Here is a 19735-nt window from a genome sequence, read left to right on the forward strand (position 1 = left end):
GCGATTTCAATGACTAAACAAAAACTACAGCCGCTTCCTTTCAACATGGTAAAAGTCACCCACAATGAACCCTGTGTTCAAACTTCAATGCTGACGACTTTGATTTTGCCACCGGCAAATAATTCGTACGCAGTAGAGAGGGCCAAACACAATAAAAGAATAATTTAACCCCCCCCCCCCCCCGAGTAATATAACGTGTCCTTCCCCGTTGGGCCATTCTTTATTTAAGAAATAAAAAACATGTTCCGTGTTTCTATCGAGTTTTACAACATAACTAAAGCAAAGGGCGCGCTCTGATTGGTTAATTTAGCGTCTACTATCTGCCCATGGGTGTACGCTGCTGACGTGTGTGCCACTGTTTACAAAGCAAATCTTTTGACAGACATTGTTTCCAAAGTAATGGCCGACGTTCTTCTGCCAGAAATGCGAAACGGTCTTCACAGTTGTGTGAAGATGAAACTTTATCGAGTTACTGGTGTGCAGTCGGTTGTCATGAATGAATTTTCGCGCGCTTGTTTTCTCATGTCATGTAAGACTACACGAACATTTTTTTGTGATGTAGCTCAATAAAAGGACTTCTGTTGTTCCAATGTCTCAATGTTACGTTATAAAACAAATGGTAAACGCCATAGCGTGCACTATTGAGTTATGGATGCACTTGGGAGGTTTCCTAATCACTCAGGAAGCTAGAGTCGCACTCGGCTATCGCCTCGTGCGACTCTTACGCTTCTTTCGTTCTTAGCAACCTTCCGCGTGCATCCATAACTCAATAGTGCACGCTATGGCGTTTACCGTTTGTTAATTAGTATAAATCTGCTAGCGTTCTATCACGAATGCCGTTCTCTGATTGGCTACACTAGTCACTATCTATTCTGTGATAGATGGTGAGTAACGTAGCAGTGTCCCTTTGCTGACAAAATAATGGCCGCTGGCGCTTTCGAAGTGTCTGAGAAAAGGGTTTCGATGAGTTTTGAACGACAAGTAGGTTTATACTAAAACTATTCGATTATTCGCTCTCGCTGCGCCCTCGTCAACTATCACGCGATAGAAATCTCGAGCTCATTATCTAATTGTTTAATAGAAACACGAGTGGAAGTTTGGGAAAACAATAAATGCTGTGGGAACGCGAGCCGACAGGCGAGTGTTTCAACAGCTTCTTCGAGTTTCCTCAAACTTTCACGAGTGTTTCTATAACTCGAATAAAACACGTAGAACATTTTTTCCATTTCTTTTAGAAAACAACGCGACGGAAAAAGGGAAACAACTTGTTTACTTTGATCATCAGAATGTAAATTCTCTTTGCTCGCGCCATTATTACGTCAACAGCTCGTGTCAGTTGTGTGTTTCTATTGAGTTACAATAACCGTCTAATTTCTCGCGGACTGATCCGCTCATTTTTGTCATCAATACGCGTACAGATAGATAAAATCTTAATTTATGCAAGCTTTCAAGTTCAACTTTCAGCTCTCAAACCGTCAACTTTTTAGCCAATGAGATTTTATTGACTTTTTTAAGTAGCCACTCAAAAAGTGAGAAAAGCTACTGGCAATGTTCGCGTCATTTTGAATAAAATTCACTTATCCTTGTTAATTTACGACAAGTTTACGGCGTCTTTTCCCCTAATTAATTCCCCGTATTTAACCATTTTGGGGTCTTGTTATTGTTTTTTTTATGCGTCTGTCCTCTTATTGACGAGAAATTGGGTCATAATATTGTCAAAGTGGCTGTGGTTTCGCAGTAAACTTTGACAATGTTATGACCCAATTTATCATCAATAAGAGGACGCATAAAAAACTGACGTCAATTTGTTAACTTCTATATTACCGCTGACAACACATTGCGGGCGAAGAGATCAGAGAATCAAACAATGTAGATTGTCAACAACGCATAAATTCGGAGTTTGGAAGGGTGTTGTGTGCAACTTTCAAACACGATTTCATGCAAATGACAAAACTATGGATCTGGTTTACACATTGTTTCTGTTAGCTGCTGCCTCCATCCCTCTGGTATCGGCGGGCGAAAATTGCGAACCTGTCACTGTAGAGCCTTGTTCCAGTGCAGGCTACAGGTTAACAGCAAGATTTCCGGATGTCGATGGCACACCTTATCAAGACTTTCAAGCCCCCCTTCTAAACCTGTACGTTCCATTGTTGATATTGTGTTCAGATTTTGCCAGTACGATCTTGTGCTCGCTGTATCTGCCGAAATGCGAGAAAGGCCGCGACACTCCGTTGCCGACGTGTCGCAAAGTTTGCACACAGTTTTGTCTCGGAATGTCAAGATAGTCTTCGCAAAGCGGGGCTAGCTGGCATGTTTACAGTATCGTGTGATTTGCTACTTGACGGAGGTAGACAGTCAAAAGAATGTTTTTATCCCTCCAACTTTAAGGATACTTCTCCTGGAGGTAAGGATTTGTTTACCTTCCACAGTGAATAAATTATGTAACTATTTTAAAACATTATGCACAATTTCAGTGGACATGTAGATGTACAAAGTTGTCAAATTAATTCCATAATGCAAGCTCTAATTAGCGACACAGGTGAACTTTAAAGAAAAGGTGAGTCAGTGAGTCAGTGAGTCCGTCAGCCAGTCAGTGAGTCAGTCAGTGAGTCACCTAGTCAGTCAGTCGTAAGGTTAGTCGTCAAGTCAGCTGTACCCTTACAATTAAATAAAGAAGACACAACACAATATTTCTTTTTCAAAGTTCTGTGTTGCCTTTATTAGGTAGCTAACCCTTTAGCAGAAATTACTTCACACGAGAGCTCTGTCAAATTATACAACGAAACCATATCTTTGTATATAACTGTATAATGTTAAAAGGTAATATAATCCAGTGGCTAATTATGGGTCTTGATATAGTCAGAAGAGACCACATGACCTGGGCTTCATTTGGTTTTGTATCAAGGGTTTATTACATATTCACCTTGCTTATGTAACAAAATTGGAACAAAAGAAGCTAGGACAGCGGAAATACACGTTGTGGCACCCAAGGAGTAGAACGCGATAGCGTAACTCTGGAGTCCGTCATAAATCCATCCAGCGATCAGCGGTCCAAGTGTTCGCGGAATGGCGATTACAAAGAAAGTCATTCCTAAACCGTACGAGACTTTCTGCGGACCCAGAATGTCACAAACAATAACTGGGTTTATGATTAAGTAACATCCTCCGAACAAACCAGATATAAAAGCATCTATGGCTAAAATGGTGAAGGATTCTGTAACAGGTACAACAAAATTGCTTAAGCCTACAACAAGAAAGGCGATTTGAGCGATGTAAACGCGATTGAAGCGTCGGATATCCGAGATGCGGCCTAAGATGACACGACCGAAACCCGATCCCACAGTTACAAATGTTAACAGTAGGGAGGCACGAGTCTTGTCAATTCCAAGGTCTTCAGCCAAGCGAACCTGAAATAAGTCAGAAATTAAAAACTGATCACGTACATATTCAGTAATGGAGGGGAACTGAGCACCATCTGGCCTCCAATAAATGTATTAGGCTAATGAACGGTTGCTAAGCAACAGAATGCCTTGATGACGAGACAGCTTTTTGTGTAGTCGTAAGAGTTTATTCTAGATTTTGATTAGATAATACGAAGCGGTACCCGAGCCCTTCAGCAAAGATTTTCAACAAACGACACTTTTCTTGGACATTTCAAAGCTTTCAAGCAGTTATCTGCCTTAGCTACAATTTCTAACAAGATCTATTGAAGGGGACAGATACCCGAAAAGGTTGAAAGGAACTTATGATGAAAACTCACCAAATGAACAAAAGGGACCATGTAACCGAGCATAAAGATGAAAATGACAGCGATCCACATGAAAAATGCTTTGTTGCTCAAAATCTCCCAGTCAAACAAAGGCTTTGTTTCTGTTTGAGAGGTTGTGACGTCACTATCGTGTGGGCGCACGCCGTGTCTTGGCCGATAAACCAGTGCAAATCCAGACAAAAGGAGAAATGCTCCCGAGAGCACGCGAAACATGTTGGCCAGTCCAACATGAATGAATAGTTGTTGCATGGTCGGGCTAAGAACACTGCCTCCAACTGCACCACCGAGGGCCATTATACCATTGGCAAGGCAAAGTCTGGCTTTAAAGTACTTTGTGAGAATCAGCAAATCAGCGAAATACACCAAAGACGCACCCATACCCCACAACAAGCTGTAAGTTAGGTACAACATCGGGAGACTGGTGACGAAGGAAGAGCTCAATAACCCAATAGAGCAGGCCAGGGTACCAAGTAAGGCGACTACCCAGCATCCGTAGCGTTCGCCGATGACAGTTCCAAGAGGGGAGAATAAATAATATGTAGATACGGCTAGAGAGCTCACCCATGCTATAGGAAAAAATAAAACAACGATGAGAAGGTGTGAGGCGCGTCTTAAACAGGAAATAGCAAGAAAAGATCGAAACTTGATCAGTCGGAAAGGAAAACATGCAAATATGGTTAGTTTTGCTAATGTTTAATAGTTGTGTTTAATTAAAAAAAGATCAAACTTGAAATTGAAAAATCGAGCAAACATGTCTTTAAAATGTTCACCTTAAGCCCTGGCCAAACGGACTCGCAAGTAGTCGCAAATTGAACCTGTGTAGATACTTGCGTAGAGATACTTCCTCGCAAGTAAACGCAAGTTGCAAAAAAACTTGCATCGACTTGCATGCAAATTAGATCTAAACCAAAGTTAGTGCAAGTCATCACAAGTCAACGAAAGCTCAAGCAAGGCCTGGCCAAACGGAGTCTCAAGTAGACCCAAACTTTCAGGGCTTTATACTTTATTTGTGGTTGGGTAAAACATCCTCTTCACAGGCCAGCTATGATACTAAGATACTGTTAAGCAGAGTCAAGAATGTAACAGGAATCAAGTGTTAAGTCAAAGCACTAAATATGAGTTTACCTGTTTCTGCTCTTGATTTGTTAAATTCGTCGATTAGCGCGGCATAAATGACTCCAGAACTGGTTATTAGTCCTCCAACGAAAAATTCCATCAAAAATGTTGTTCCAAGAACCACCCACGCCCAACCTCTGTCATAATGAGCCTCGTTATCAAGATGAAGTATTTCATTTAACCCAGCCTCTTCGTCGGGATGAGGTTCTTTAAAAAGCTGAACGTTACTGTTTTTGTCGAGATTGAATCCGTCTTTACACCGGGGTTCAACGTCTCGAGATGGCTCACTGTTATATAGAGCCTGTGTATCAGGATGAGGTTTCTTATCACAGCAGGCCTGGGCATCGAGTTGAGTGTGCTGACTGTCACTGGCATATACAGCCTCTGTATCAGGACGAGGTTTGTTCTCACAGTAGCGCTTGGCATCAAGTCGAGTCTGTTGGATGTCACTGTCCTGTAGGTTCTCTTCATCATGAGGAGGTTCTTCTTCGTTAACATCTTCAACATCATTTGAGCAAGTCAGTTTCCATCCAGTTTCGTTTGCTTCGATACAGCTCTGACTGTCTTGATCCATCTGTTAAAAAATGATCGACGATTAGCATCAGATCTACGACCACTAGATTACTGAGTAGTAGAAAAAGAGGTAAAGTGGGGTGGGAGGGGGTCAAGATCCGGTTTTAAACAGGCATTTTATCAAAATTCACTTTTCACGCCAGTATACCTTTTTAAAAACACAATAAATTGATTCAGAAATTGACGAATCACATTTGCGCATCACACACTACTTTTTAACTTGACTTAACTTAACTTTAAATTAATACTACTTTATTTTAGTACATACAGTTACAAGAATTGCTCGCCCCTGCAACTAGTTCCAGAACTAATCGAGGCACGGGAAAGGGTTTCCTTTAATGAATGAAAGTAGAAGAGTAATGTTCACATCACCGCTCACTCATAAACTCTTTGTTGCACTCTAGTTTTGATCGTCGATGGACTTGTGACTGACCGTCTCTTATCAAGCCTTTGAGTCAGCTGGAGGAGCACGGTCATATTTTTTTAATTTATTACGTATTTACTCCTGGAAACCGCAAAACAAATTTTGTTTACTTCATGGTTGATGATTTTTCCCGCTTGAGGCACGTAGTAACGTACATGAAAAAATTATGTAACATTCCTTAACTAAGCTTTTATCCCTAAATATGGAAAATCGTGTTTAATGACACGTTTCTTTTGAAGAAAAGTTTTCTGCTTTATTTTAAGTTACCGGCTGTGGTTCTGAACAGCAAGTCATCTTGGTTTTTACTCTTAGCTTAAGGTAACAGATAGTTCACTGCTTGCTAGACTATCTTCCAAGTCTAGCTTGGAAATACCAATTTTAACTTAGTTGAAAATATAGCTGCTAACAAGCGTCTTTCTCAAAAATCTGTTAATATTCAACTGACAAAGCTATTTAATGGGAATGCCGCAACTGCACTAAGGCGTGTCCATACGGAAATCTTAAGGACCTATTGTTTAAATAGTTTAGACAAAGTTTAAGAAAGTCCATGCTTTAAAAACAAGTCACGTGGATTACACTTCACGTGCTTGTTATCTACAATTTAGCCTCCGCCATGCCGATGCTGCAGGGCCCCTTTAAAAACTTCAATTCGTACACAAACATGATGAAACTTTATCTTCGTTTTAAGGATAAGCCTTTCTTGTTCGACACTCTCACCGTCCTTAATTTGCAGCTATTCTGCAAAAAATAAAGGCTTCCTTACTACATTCCTAACAAGCTAAGTATATTTTTCTTAATCGAAGTTTTCACTGGCTTTGTAAAGACCAAAAACCCAACAAACATGAACATATATCAAGCAGGCTTTTTGCACCAATGGCATTATGAAAATATGAACGATATTATCACTCACAGGAGTAGATTTGCATTATTACGTAACGTAACTAACATGTATCAGAGTATTAGGGGTTAAAGAAGCACGTTTCTGATAGCATAGCAGTGAAGGTATACCCCAAATTTTTTTCAGATGAATTCAACGCTATTTAAAAACGGACCAGATTGACAAACAGGCAGAAAATTTTCACCCCCGCGTGCGACCGGCCGGTCGAAGAACCGGAAAATAAGGTCCACCACCGGTACTTTTATGTACGACTTGACTATCGAGGCGCTACGATTTGTACACTTTGCCCGGGATTTTCGAAATGTGGATAACGCTATCCACTGGATAAAACACCATCTAGAGGATAGCGTGTTTTTTCTTTTTTCTTTTTTTTTTTTCAATTTTAACACCTCAGTATCCACTGGATAGCAATTTATCCGGTGGATAGCGTTATTCAACCTTCGAACAACTGGGGCATGATTTGTCATTCGGGTTTTTTTTCTGCATTTTTTTTATTCGTGTATATGAAACTCGGGTCAATTTTGTTTATCCGTGCACACATTTTCTTTTCAAACTTGGTCTAAATTGTAGGGTGCAAATTCAGTTTGCTTTAAAACTCTACCAATATATAGTTTAAACCAGGGTCGATTTTTATCTGCTCTACACACATTTACTATCAAACTGGGCCAAACTGGGCCAAACTGGAGGTGACAAATTGCCACGCCATGTAAGTGAGCCTTTGCTCATAAGTTACAGCACTACGATTCTTGTTAGCGAACGTTATTTTACTTCACTCTTAATACATCCCACGCCACGTTCTCTGGTACAAAACTTATTTTTGATAGATATGTGATTAACTGCCATTTAACCTAACATAAACTTTATTTTCGCAGCAAACACCTGTTAAAATTAAAATTCTACAAACAGAAATATTTTAACTTACCGGACTAGAAATCACATTGCTGTTTGTTTCTGTCATCTCAGCGACTAATATATATAGGAGTGTTACCGTAAAGTGAATCTCTTTCATTCTTTGCCTCGCGCTTTTAAATATCACATCGGAAGCACGTACCGTGATAAGAAGGGGGCGTTTTTTTTTTTTGTTTGTTTTTTTTGTCGTTAATGCAAATATTAATTTGCTGTTGTGTTCATTAAGTTTCACTCAGAGGTTTTCTACTTTATCAAACACCAATCAACTAGGAAAACTATCTCAATTATGGTCCTCTCTAACTTAAAATATCAGTAAAACACATTCTTTCAAAAAACGAAAAAAAAAATTCAAATGAGATTCAAATGAAGCTGTCATCGCCTGTAGGTTGGAAGTACATTTCGTGTACATTCTCGTGATCATTAAAGAACGCAGAGACCGTGAAACAGTAACAAAACTAATTCAAAAGGCTTTTATAAATGACGCAAGTAGATCACACGGCGCGGCCTATCTAAAGAGCACTTATAGAATTTTTCGTGACTTTCCCGGGCACTGCTCGAGGGAATCTTAAAAATCCTTAATTCATGGACATTCCGCAGAAAAAAAGAAATTACCTTTCAATTCGGCCTGTTAACTGGATGCTACTGTTTACTCCCGATAAGTGTTGGAGACGATATGTTTCATTGTTTAAACGTTCAAACAGAACAGGTCTGTGCGCAAATCGCGTAAAGACACAATAAAGTGATGTAAGTTCCAGTGGAGGTACTCTGGCAGCACGAGATAGAGAATGGAATGAATACGTGCAAAACAAAAGACAAGAAAACAAACTATTCTAAGTTATATTTGAAACCACTTTTTCATTATATGCAAGCTGATAAAGTAATTTCTTGACTTTTGAATAAGATTTTACCACTTTGAGCATTCCCTCCGTTTTTTCTCAATTGTCCTGGGCCCAGGCTAAACACAGGTTTCATCATCAAACCCCAAGCATACTTAGCTGATAGATGAGTTTGGAAACGTCATTTGTACATCTAAGGACGAGGAAAGCCCAACTCCTATCGCTGATGTGGACATCATGGTAAAAGAAAGGCTGTAATTACCTCAAAAGGGTACTGAAAAAGGGCTCTCTAATCACCTTAAAGAACGTAAGACATGTTCACTGGCAGTGAGAGGAGATGATCCATGGTCGCTTACTGGCTAGCAATAAGAACTTGTGATTAACTATCTGTTCATTAGACATTAGTTATCTCTTGTTTCAGCGGTTAACTTCAATAACACTCCTAATCGTTTTTTCTCAAAGAAATCAAAACTGGTTTTATGCCACAATAATAAGCTTACCTAAATTTAAATGATCGCTACATGGTGTTTTTCCCACAGAAGTAAAAGACATAAGCACGTTACACAAAAACGACCAATTACCTTAATCATGATCATAACTAACAAATAAAGAAGCCTCGACTGTGCTCTGTTGCAAAGCACGCAGGATCCAGGAAGCGGTAGAGCACGAAAGAAGTGTAGGGGAAAACACGGGACGTAGTCGAGTGTTTTTCCCTTCTCCTTGAGTACTCTACCGCTTCCTAAGTGCTTTACAACAGAACAGAGCACAGTCAAGGCTTCTTTATTTGTTTTATGATAAAGAATCCACTAATTTCCCCACGCATTCGGCTAAATTTTCAAACCAAACTATATTTTCCAAACGAGTAAAAGTGGCGTCAGCCGTGCTAAACAATGCTACTTTTGAGAAGAAATTTAAGTACTTGTCACATACGCAATGACCGGCAATTGATGTGTTTGTTAAATTCCTCCGGCGTGTGGACGGAAAACATTTTGATGCGTTGTGCGAGTGAAACCTCCGTTTTCAAATTCCCGGCTTAGTGTGGAGCGGGGGCTTAATATTTGTTGTGTAACTTCAACCTACTAATGGATACAACCTGCTGGTGGAAGTGTACTTGTCTTATTCTAATTCAAATAAATGTACCCAGAAACAGCCTAGGAAAAGGAAAAATGACGGAAAATTCTGCGCAAAAAAGCCGATATCAGTATAATGTAATAAATAGTTATATTTCAGTAGCTATAGGCTGTGGTGACGGTTTAGGAAATTAAGCCACAGAGCTAGAACGGACTGATTCCAACCACTGTTGCGAGCTTTGAAACCTTGGAATGATAGAAACACCTTCCAAATAAATGTCTTAGTTATTTCTCATTCCCAACGGACGATTAAAACTGCATTGTTAAGAAAAAAACTTCAACGTACCCTGATTTCTGTTCTTGGTATTCTAGCAAGTCCGACAGTGTTTTTTCAAATCCGTTCAGTTCCTAAACTGGTACAAATAAACGACATCGTGATGTTGACTACAGTTTCCATATGTTGTCTTATATTAACACCTCACAATAATTAAATGCGTTAAGTAATAATCACTATATAAATGTTTGGAAAGTTTAAGCATAGCCAGGACCGAATGGTGTTCATTAAAAATGATATTTTACAATCGTGGTACGCGTCAGTAATTTCTCCTGTCGTAAAGTTCAGTGAAACCCCAATATACCATTGAATAATACCATAGCATATATTGTGAGCAATTAAAATATTAGGTCCAATATTGATGACCAATTAAAGAGTTAATCAGTTGCACTGACGTACAAAGCAAGTCTCCCAAGATCTTTTTTCGAAAGAAAACAAAACGTAAACAAACCAAACTTTTGCTCTGCATGCAACTGGTGAAAAGAGTGAAAGCAGACTTGGTTACAGCCTAAATCGAGCGTTCAGTATTAAAGAACCTGGTTGTATCAGGCGGTTAGTCAGTTAATTTATATGGGCGGGTTTGTCAAAGCTATTGCCTGAAGCAAATTTGATTCATTGTGGGTCGATTGAACTTGTCTTGCATATGACGTCACAACGGGACAGGCTCTCACTCACGCTGGGATGACTGCGTAGGAAATAAGTCACATAACTTTGCAGGGAACGCGATTTGCCATGACTCAATTCCCTGTCACCTATACACATCCAATATACTTACCAGTTGTTGCTCTTTTCATTCATCATAAATTTATTTCTGTGTATATCTGTTCTAACTTTTTGTCCTCTAAAGGACTGCAAAGACTTGGCAAAGTTGCGATTCAAATGGCTTTGCTACACAGTAAAGCCACTTTAATCATTCGCTAACGACAAATGCACACTGCCATGAGGAGCAAGCAGGAGTAGCGCCGAAGAAAGGCTAACGTCAGAAACGTTTGCTACCCAAAGTCGTTGGGACAATTAATTTAAAATTTGTACAAAGGTCTAGGTGATCTAACGCAAGTATCGAGTTTAAGTTGGTTTGTAGGCCGGAAAATGAAGAAATTCTAAGATGGATCAAACCTGGCTATCGAGCAGAAAGCATTTTTTTTTAATATGCATCGGTCAGGTACCCCCTATGATGAGCTACACTGCGAGACTCCGACCGAATGGGGCGGTGTTTTTCAGGCTGTACGACTGTAAAAGGAGTTAAGTTCAAGCCAGAGTCAAGTTCGAGTCAAGTTAGATTTTTCGTTTTCTTCTTGTTTTTGTTTGGTCTCTTGGTTTTAATTCTGTGTGTCAAAATAATCTACCAGAGGAACAAAAACGGGACAATATTGTACTTTTTCTTCACTGCCGATCCACGTAAAACAATACTGAGAATTGGGACTGAAACTCATGCGTAGCAATGTGGGTGGTCGCTTGATTTCGGATTACTGACACTCGTTGCTGATCAAAGTTCATGTACAAGAAACATTTTCAAAAGGCAGAAAAGTCATACATGTATCTAAAAATACAACTGCTTTCTTTCAACATGGTAAGAGTCACCCACAATGAACCCTGTGAACATAATAATAATAATAATAATAATAATAATAATAATAAAATATTTATATAGCGCCAATATCCTAAAAGTTCAAAAGCGCTTTACAGTTAGAAATATTAAAAACACTTAAGACAAATAAAGTAAAAATAAAAAAAAATGTCGCTAACATACTACAATTTTGACGACTTTGATTTTGTCACCGGCAAATAATTCGTATGCGGTAGAGAGGGCCAAAGACAATAAAAGGATAATTCAACCCCCCGAGTAAGATAACGTGTCCTTCCCCGTTGGGCCATTCTTTATTTAATAAACAGAAAACGTGTTCCGTGTTTCTATCGAGTTTTAGTATAAATCTGTTAGCGTTCTATCACGAATGCCGTTTTCTGATTGGCTACGCTACCCACTGTCTATTCTGTGATAGATGGCGAGTAGCGTAGCAGTGTGCCTTTACTAACAAAATAACGGCCGGTGGCGTTTTCGAAGTGTCTGAGAAAAGGGTTTCGATGAGTTTTGAACGACTATTAGGTTTATACTAAAACTATTAGATTATACGCTCTCGCTGCGCCCTCGTCAACTATCACGCGATAGAAATCTCGAGCTCATAATCTAATTGTTTAATAGAAACACGAGTGGAAGTTTGGGAGAACGTTAAGAGCTTTTTCGAGTTCCCTTAAACTTTCACGAGTATTTCTATAACTCGAATATAACACGGAGAACATTTTTTCCATTTCTTTTAGAAAACAACGCGACGGAAAAAAGGGAAACAACTTATTTACTTTGATCATCAGAATGTAAATTCTCTTTGCTCGCACCATCATTATGTCAACAGCTCGTGCCAGTTGTGTGTTTCTATTGAGTTAAAATAACCGTCTAATTTCTCGCTCGCTGATCGGCTCATTTTTGTCATCAATACGAGTACAGATGGATAAAATCTTAATTTATGCAAGCTTTCAAGTTTAACTTTCAGCTGTCAAACTGTCAACTTTTTAGCCAATGAGATTTTATTGACTTTTTTAAGTAGCCACTTAAAAAAGCAAGAAAAGCTACTGCCAATGTTCGCGTCATTTTGAATAAAATTCACTTATCTTTGTTAATTTTTGACAAGTTTACGGCGTCTTTTCCCCAAATTAAGTCCCCGCATTTAACCATTTTGGGGTCTTGTTATTGTAAAAAACAAATTGACGTAAGTTTTTTATGCGTCTGTCCTCTTATTGATGAGAAATTGGGTCATAATATTGTCAAAGTGGCTGTGGAACCACGAGCCGCTGGCGAGTGGTTCCGCACTAAACTTTGACAAAGTTATGACCCAATTTATCATCAATAACAGGACGCATAAAAAACTGACGTCAATTTCTTCACTCCTATTTTACCGCTGACAACACATTGCGGGCGAAGAGATCAGAGAATCAAACAATGTAGATTGTCAACAACGCATAAATTTGGAGTTTGAAAGGGTGTTGTGTGCAACTTTCAAACACGATTTCATGCAAATGACAAAACTATGGATCTGGCTTACACATTGTTTCTGTTAGCTGCTTCCTCGATCCCTCTGGTATCGGGAGAAAATTGCGAACTTGTCACTGTAAAGTCTTGCTCCAGTGCAGGCTACAGGTTAACAGCAAGATTTCCGGATGTCGATGGCACACCTTATCAAGACTTTCAAGCTCCCCTTCTAAACCTGTAGTTCCATTGTTGACATTGTGTTCAGATTTTGCGGGTAAGATCTTGTGTTCGCTGTATATGCCGAAATGCGAGGAAGGCCGCGACACTCCGTTGCCGACGTGTCGCAAAGTTTGCACACAGTTTATCTCGGAATGCCAAGATAGTCTTCGCAAAGCGGCGTTAGCTGGTATGTTTACAGTACCGTGTGATTTGCTACCGGACGGAGGTGGACAGTCAAAAGAATGTTTTTACCCCTCCAACTTTAAGGATACTTCTCCTGGAGGTAAGGGACGATTTGTTTACCTTCCACAGTGAATAAATTATGTAGCTATTTCAAAACATTATGCACAATTTCAGTGGACATGTACATATGGTAAGTTGTCAAATTAATTCCGTAGTGCAAGCTCTAATTAGCGACACAGATGAACTTTAAAGAAAAGGTGAGTCAGTGAGTCAGTGAGTCTGTGAGTCAGTGAGTCAGTCAGTCAGTCAGTCAGTGAGTCCGTCAGCCAGTCAGTGAGTCAGTCAGTGAGTCACCTAGTCAGTCAGTCGTTAGTCGGCGAGTCAGTTGTACCCTTACAATTAAATAAAGAAGACACAACACAATATTTCTTTTTCAAAGTTCTGTGTTGCCTTTATTAAGTAGCCAGCCCTTTAGCAGAAATTATTTCACACGACAGCTCTATCAAATTATACAACGAAACCATATCTATGTATATAATTGTATAATATTAAAAAAATAATATAATCCAGTGGCTAATTATGGGTCTTGATATAGTCAGCAGAGACCACATGACCTGGGCTTCATTTGGTTTTGTATCAAGGGTTTATTACATATTCACCTTGCTTTCGTAACAAAATTGGAACAAAAGAAGCTAGGACAGCGGAAATACACGTTGTGGCACCCAAGGAGTAGAACGCGATAGCGTAACTCTGGAGTCCGTCATAAATCCATCCAGCGATCAGCGGTCCAAGTGTTCGCGGAATGGCGATTATAAAGAAAGTCATTCCTAAACCGTACGAGACTTTCTGCGGACCCAGAATGTCACAAACAATAACTGGGTTTATGATTAAGTAACATCCTCCGAACAAACCAAATATAAAAGCATCTATGGCTAAAATGGTGAAGGATTCTGTAACAGGTACAACAAAATTGCTTAAGCCTACAACAAGAAAGGCGATTTGAGCGATGTAAACGCGATTGAAGCGTCGGATATCCGAGATGCGGCCGAAGATGACACGACCGAAACCCGATCCCACAGTTACAAATGTTAACAGTAGGGAGGCACGAGTCTTGTCAATTCCAAGGTCTTCAGCCAAGCGAACCTGAAATAAATCAGAAATTAAAACCTGGTGACGTACATATTCAGTAACGGAGGGAAACTGAACACCATCTGGCCTCCAATAAACGTATTAGGCTAATGAACGGTTGCTAAGCAACAGAATGCCTTGATGACGAGACAGCTTTTTGTGTAGTCGTAAGAGTTTATTCTAGATTTTGATTAGATAATACGAAGCGGTACCCGAGCCCTTCAGCAAAGATTTTCAACAAACGACACTTTTCTTGGACATTTCAAAGCTTTCAAGCAGTTATCTGCCTTAGCTACAATTTCTAACAAGATCTATTGAAGGGGACAGATACCCGAAAAGGTTGAAAGGAACTTATGATGAAAACTCACCAAATGAACAAAAGGGACCATGTAACCGAGCATAAAGATGAAAATGACAGCGATCCACATGAAAAATGCTTTGTTGCTCAAAATCTCCCAGTCAAACAAAGGCTTTGTTTCTGTTTGAGAGGTTGTGACGTCACTATCGTGTGGGCGCACGCCGTGTCTTGGCCGATAAACCAGTGCAAATCCAGACAAAAGGAGAAATGCTCCCGAGAGCACGCGAACAAGTTGGCCAGTCCAACATGAATGAATAGTTGTTGCATGGTCGGGCTAAGAACACTGCCTCCAACTGCACCACCGAGGGCCATTATACCATTGGCAAAGCAAAGTCTGGATTTAAAGTACTTTGTGAGAATCAGCAAATCAGCGAAATACACCAAAGACGCACCCATACCCCACAACAAGCTGTAAGTTAGGTACAACATCGGGAGACTGGTGACGAAGGAAGAGCTCAATAACCCAATAGAGCAGGCCAGGGTACCAAGTAAGGCGACTACCCAGCATCCGTAGCGTTCTCCGATGACAGTTCCAAGAGGGGAGAATAAATAATATGTAGATACGGCTAGAGAGCTCACCCATGCTATAGGAAAAAATAAAACAACGATGAGAAGGTGTGAGGCGCGTCTTAAACAGGAAATAGCAAGAAAAGATCGAAACTTGATCAGTCAGAAAGGAAAACATGCAAATATGGTTAGTTTCGCTAATGTTTAATAGTTGTGTTTAATTAAAAAAAGATCAAACTTGAAATTGAAAAATCGAGTAAACATGTCTTTAAAATGTTCACCTTAAGCCCTGGCCAAACGGACTCGCAAGTAGTCGCAAATTGAACCTGCTTAGATACTTGCATAGAGATACTTCCTCGCAAGTAAACGCAAGTTGCAAAAAAACTTGCATCGACTTGCATGCAAATTTCATCTAAACCAAAGTTAGTGCAAGTCATCACAAGTCAACGAAAGCTCAAGCAAGGCCTGACCAAACGGAGTCGCAAGTAGACCCAAACTTTCAGGGCTTTATAATTCATTTGTGGTTGAGTAAAACATCCTCTTCACAGGCCAGCTATGATACTAAGAAACTGTCAAGCAGAGTCAAGAATGTAAGAAGAATCAAGTGTTAAGTCAAAGCACTAAATATGAGTTTACCTGTTTCTGCTCTTGATTTGTTAAATTCGTCGATTAGCGCAGCATAAATGACTCCAGAACTGGTTATTAGCCCTCCAACGAAAAATTCCATTAAAAATGTTGTTCCAAGAACCACCCACGCCCAACCTCTGTCATAATGAGTCTCGTTATCAGGATGAGGTATTTCATTTAACCCAGTCTCTTCGTCGGGATGAGGTTCTTTAAAAAGCTGAACGTTACTGTTTTTGTCGAGATTGAATCCGTCTTTACACCGGGCTACAACGTCACGAGATGGCTCATTGTTATATAGAGCCTCTGTATCAGGATGAGGTTTCTTATCACAGTAGGCCTGGGCATCGAGTTGAGTGTGCTGACTGTCACTGGCATATACAGCCTCTGTATCAGGACGAGGTTTGTTCTCACAGTAGGGCTTGGCATCAAGCCGAGTCTGTTGGGTGTCACTGTCCTGTAGGTTCTCTTCATCATGAGGAGGTTCTTCTTCGTTAACATCTTCAACATCATTTGAGCAAGTCAGTTTCCATCCAGTTTCGTTTGCTTCGATACAGCTCTGACTGTCTTGATTCATCTGTTAAAAAATGATCGACGATTAGCATCAGATCTACGACCACTAGATTACTGAGTAGTAGAAAAAGAGGTAAAGTGGGGTGGGAGGGAGTCAAGATCCGGTTTTAAACAGGCATTTTATCAAAATTCACTTTTCACGCCAGTATACCTTTTTAAAAACACCATAAATTGATTCAGAAATTGACGAATCACATTTGCGCATCACACACTACTTTTTAACTTAACTTAACTTAACTTTAAATTAATACTACTTTATTTTAGTACATACAGTTACAAGAATTGCTCGCCCCTGCAACTAGTTCCAGAACTAATCGAGGCACGGGAAAGGGTTTCCTTTAATGGAAAGAAAGTAGAAGAGTAATGCTCACATCACCGCTCACTCATAAATTCTTTGTTACACTCTAGTTTTGATCGTCGATGGACTTGTGACTGACCGTCTCTTATCAAGCCTTTGAGTCAGCTGGGGGAGCACGGTCATATTTTTTTAATTTATTACGTATTTACTCCTGGAAACCGCAAAACAAATTTTGTTTACTTCATGGTTGATGATTTTTCCCGCTTGAGGCACATAGTAACGTACATGAAAAAATTATGTAACATTCCTTAACTAAGCTTTTATCCCTAAATATGGAAAATCGTGTTTAATGACACGTTTCTTTTGAAGAAAAGTTTTCTTCTTTATTTTACGTTACCGGCTGTGGTTCTGAACAGCAAGTCATCTTGGTTTTTACTCTTAGCTTAAGGTAACAGATAGTTCACTGCTTGCTAGACTATCTTCCAAGTCTAGCTTGGAAATACCAATTTTAACTTACTTGAAAATATAGCTGCTAACAAGCGTCTTTCACAAAAATCTGTTAATATTCAACTGACAAAGCTATTTAATGGGAATGCCGCAACTGCACTAAGGCGTGTCCATACGGAAATCTTAAGGACCCATTGTTTAAATAGTTTAGACAAAGTTTAAGAAAGTCCATGCTTTAAAAACAAGTCACGTGGATTACACTTCACGTGCTTGTTATCTACAATTTAGCCTCCGCCATGCCGATGTTGCAGGGCCCCTTTAAAAACTTCAATTCGTACACAAACATGATGAAACTTTATCTTCGTTTTAAGGATAAGCCTTTCTTGTTCGACACTCTCACGGTCCTTAATTTGCAGCTATTCTGCAAAAAATAAAGGCTTCCTTACTACATCCCTAACAAGCTAAGTATATTTTTCTTAATCGAAGTTTTCACTGGCTTTGTAAAGACCAAAAACCCAACAAACATGAACATATATCAAGCAGGCTTTTTGCACCAATGGCATTATGAAAATATGAACGATATTATCACTCACAGGAGTAGATTTGCATTATTACGTAACGTAACTAACATGTATCAGAGTATTAGGGGTTAAAGAAGCACGTTTCTGATAGCATAGCAGTGAAAGTATACCCCAAATTTTTTTCAGATGAATTCAACGCTATTTAAAAACGGACCAGATTGACAAACAGGCAGAAAATTTTCACCCCCGCGTGCGACCGGCCGGTCGAAGAACCGGAAAATAAGGTCCACCACCGATACTTTTATGTACGACTTGACTATCGAGGAGCTACGATTTGTACACTTTGCCCGGGATTTTCGAAATGTGGATAACGCTATCCACTGGATAAAACACCATCTAGCGGATAGCGTGTTTTTTCTTTTTTCTTTTTTTTTTTTTTTCAATTTTAACACCTCAGTATCCACTGGATAGCAATTTATCCGGTGGATAGCGTTATTCAGCCTTCGAACAACTGGGGCATGATTTGTCATTCGGGTTTTTTTTTCTGCATCTTTTTTATTCGTGTATATGAAACTCGGGTCAATTTTGTTTATCCGTGCACACATTTTCTTTTCAAACTTGGTCTAAATTGCTGGGTGCAAATTCAGTTTGCTTTAAAACTCTACCAATATATAGTTTAAACCAGGGTCGATTTTTATCTGCTCTACACACATTTACTATCAAACTGGGCCAAACTGGGCCAAACTGGAGGTGACAAATTGCCACACCATGTAAGTGAGCCTTTGCTCATAAGTTACAGCACTACGATTCTTGTTAGCGAACGTTATTTTCCTTCACTCTTAATACATCCCACGCAACGTTCTCTGGTACAAAACTTATTTTTGATAGATATGTGATTAACTGCCATTTAACTTAACATAAACTTTATTTTCGCAGCACTGAAACACCTGATAAAATTAAAATTCTACAAACAGAAATATTTTCACTTACCGGGCTAGAAATCACATTGCTGTTTGTTTCTGTCATCTCAGCGACTAATGTATATAGGAGTGTTACCGTAAAGAGAATCTCTTTCATTCTTTGCCTCGCGCTTTTAAATATCACATCGGAAGCACGTACCATGATAAGAAGGGGGCGTTTTTTTTTTTGTTTGTTTTTTTGTCGTTAATGCAAATATTAATTTGCTGTTGTGTTCATTAAGTTTCACTCAGAGGTTTTCTGCTTTATCAAACACCAATCAACTAGGAAAACTATCTCAATTATGGTCCTCTCTAACTTAAAATATCAGTAAAACACATTCTTTCAAAAAACGAAAAAAAAAATTCAAATGAGATTCAAATGAAGCTGTCATCGCCTGTAGATTGGAAGTACATTTCGTGTACATTCTCGTGATCATTAAAGAACGCAGAGACCGTGAAACAGTAACAAAACTAATTCAAAAGGCTTTTATAAATGACGCAAGTAGATCACACGGCGCGGCCTATCTAAAGAGCACTTATAGAATTTTTCGTGACTTTCCCGGGCACTGCTCGAGGGAATCTTAAAAATCCTTAATTCATGGACATTCCGCAGAAAAAAAGAAATTACCTTTCAATTCGGCCTGTTAACTGGATGCTACTGTTTGCTCCCGATAAGTGTTGGAGACGATGTGTTTCATTGTTAAAACGTTCAAACAGAACAGGTCTGTGCGCAAATCGCGTAAAGAGACAGTAAAGTGATGTAAGGTCCACTGGAGGTACTCTGGCAGCACGAGATAGAGAATGGAATGAACACGTGCAAAACAAAAGACAAGAAAACAAACTATACTAAGTTATATTTGAAACCACTTTTTCATTATATGCAAGTTGATAAAGTAATTTCTTGACTTTTGAATAAGATTTTACCACTTTGAGCATTCCCTCCGTTGTTTCTCAATTGTCCTGGGCC

At 39.4% G+C, this 19735-nt stretch overlaps 2 protein-coding genes and 1 pseudogene across 2 annotated transcripts; all 3 read right to left on the reverse strand.

The window, feature by feature from the left end:
* Positions 1 to 2690: 2690 nt before the first annotated feature.
* LOC149108545 (monocarboxylate transporter 10-like) lies at positions 2691 to 5016 on the reverse strand. Its single transcript, XM_089294172.1, has 3 exons — positions 4895 to 5016; positions 3761 to 4335; positions 2691 to 3407 (listed from the first exon to the last, which is right to left on the reverse strand). The coding sequence occupies exons 1-3, from the start codon at positions 4983 to 4985 to the stop codon at positions 2901 to 2903; spliced, it is 1173 nt and encodes a 390-aa protein (XP_089150298.1). The 5' UTR covers positions 4986 to 5016; the 3' UTR covers positions 2691 to 2900.
* An 8762-nt stretch (positions 5017 to 13778) lies between these two features.
* Positions 13779 to 15783, reverse strand: LOC149108546 (monocarboxylate transporter 10-like; annotated as a pseudogene).
* Positions 15784 to 15905: 122 nt separating this feature from the next.
* On the reverse strand, positions 15906 to 19421 carry LOC149108547 (uncharacterized). The gene is made up of 2 exons (XM_089293070.1): positions 18800 to 19421; positions 15906 to 16547 (listed from the first exon to the last, which is right to left on the reverse strand). The coding sequence occupies exons 1-2, from the start codon at positions 18929 to 18931 to the stop codon at positions 15954 to 15956; spliced, it is 726 nt and encodes a 241-aa protein (XP_089149196.1). The 5' UTR covers positions 18932 to 19421; the 3' UTR covers positions 15906 to 15953.
* Between the last annotated feature and the right edge of the window lie 314 nt (positions 19422 to 19735).

The sequence above is a fragment of the Orbicella faveolata genome, unplaced genomic scaffold (genome assembly GCF_042242905.1).
Source record: "Orbicella faveolata isolate gen_17 unplaced genomic scaffold, um_ofav_v1 contig_25, whole genome shotgun sequence".
Classification (NCBI taxonomy): domain Eukaryota; kingdom Metazoa; phylum Cnidaria; class Anthozoa; order Scleractinia; family Merulinidae; genus Orbicella; species Orbicella faveolata.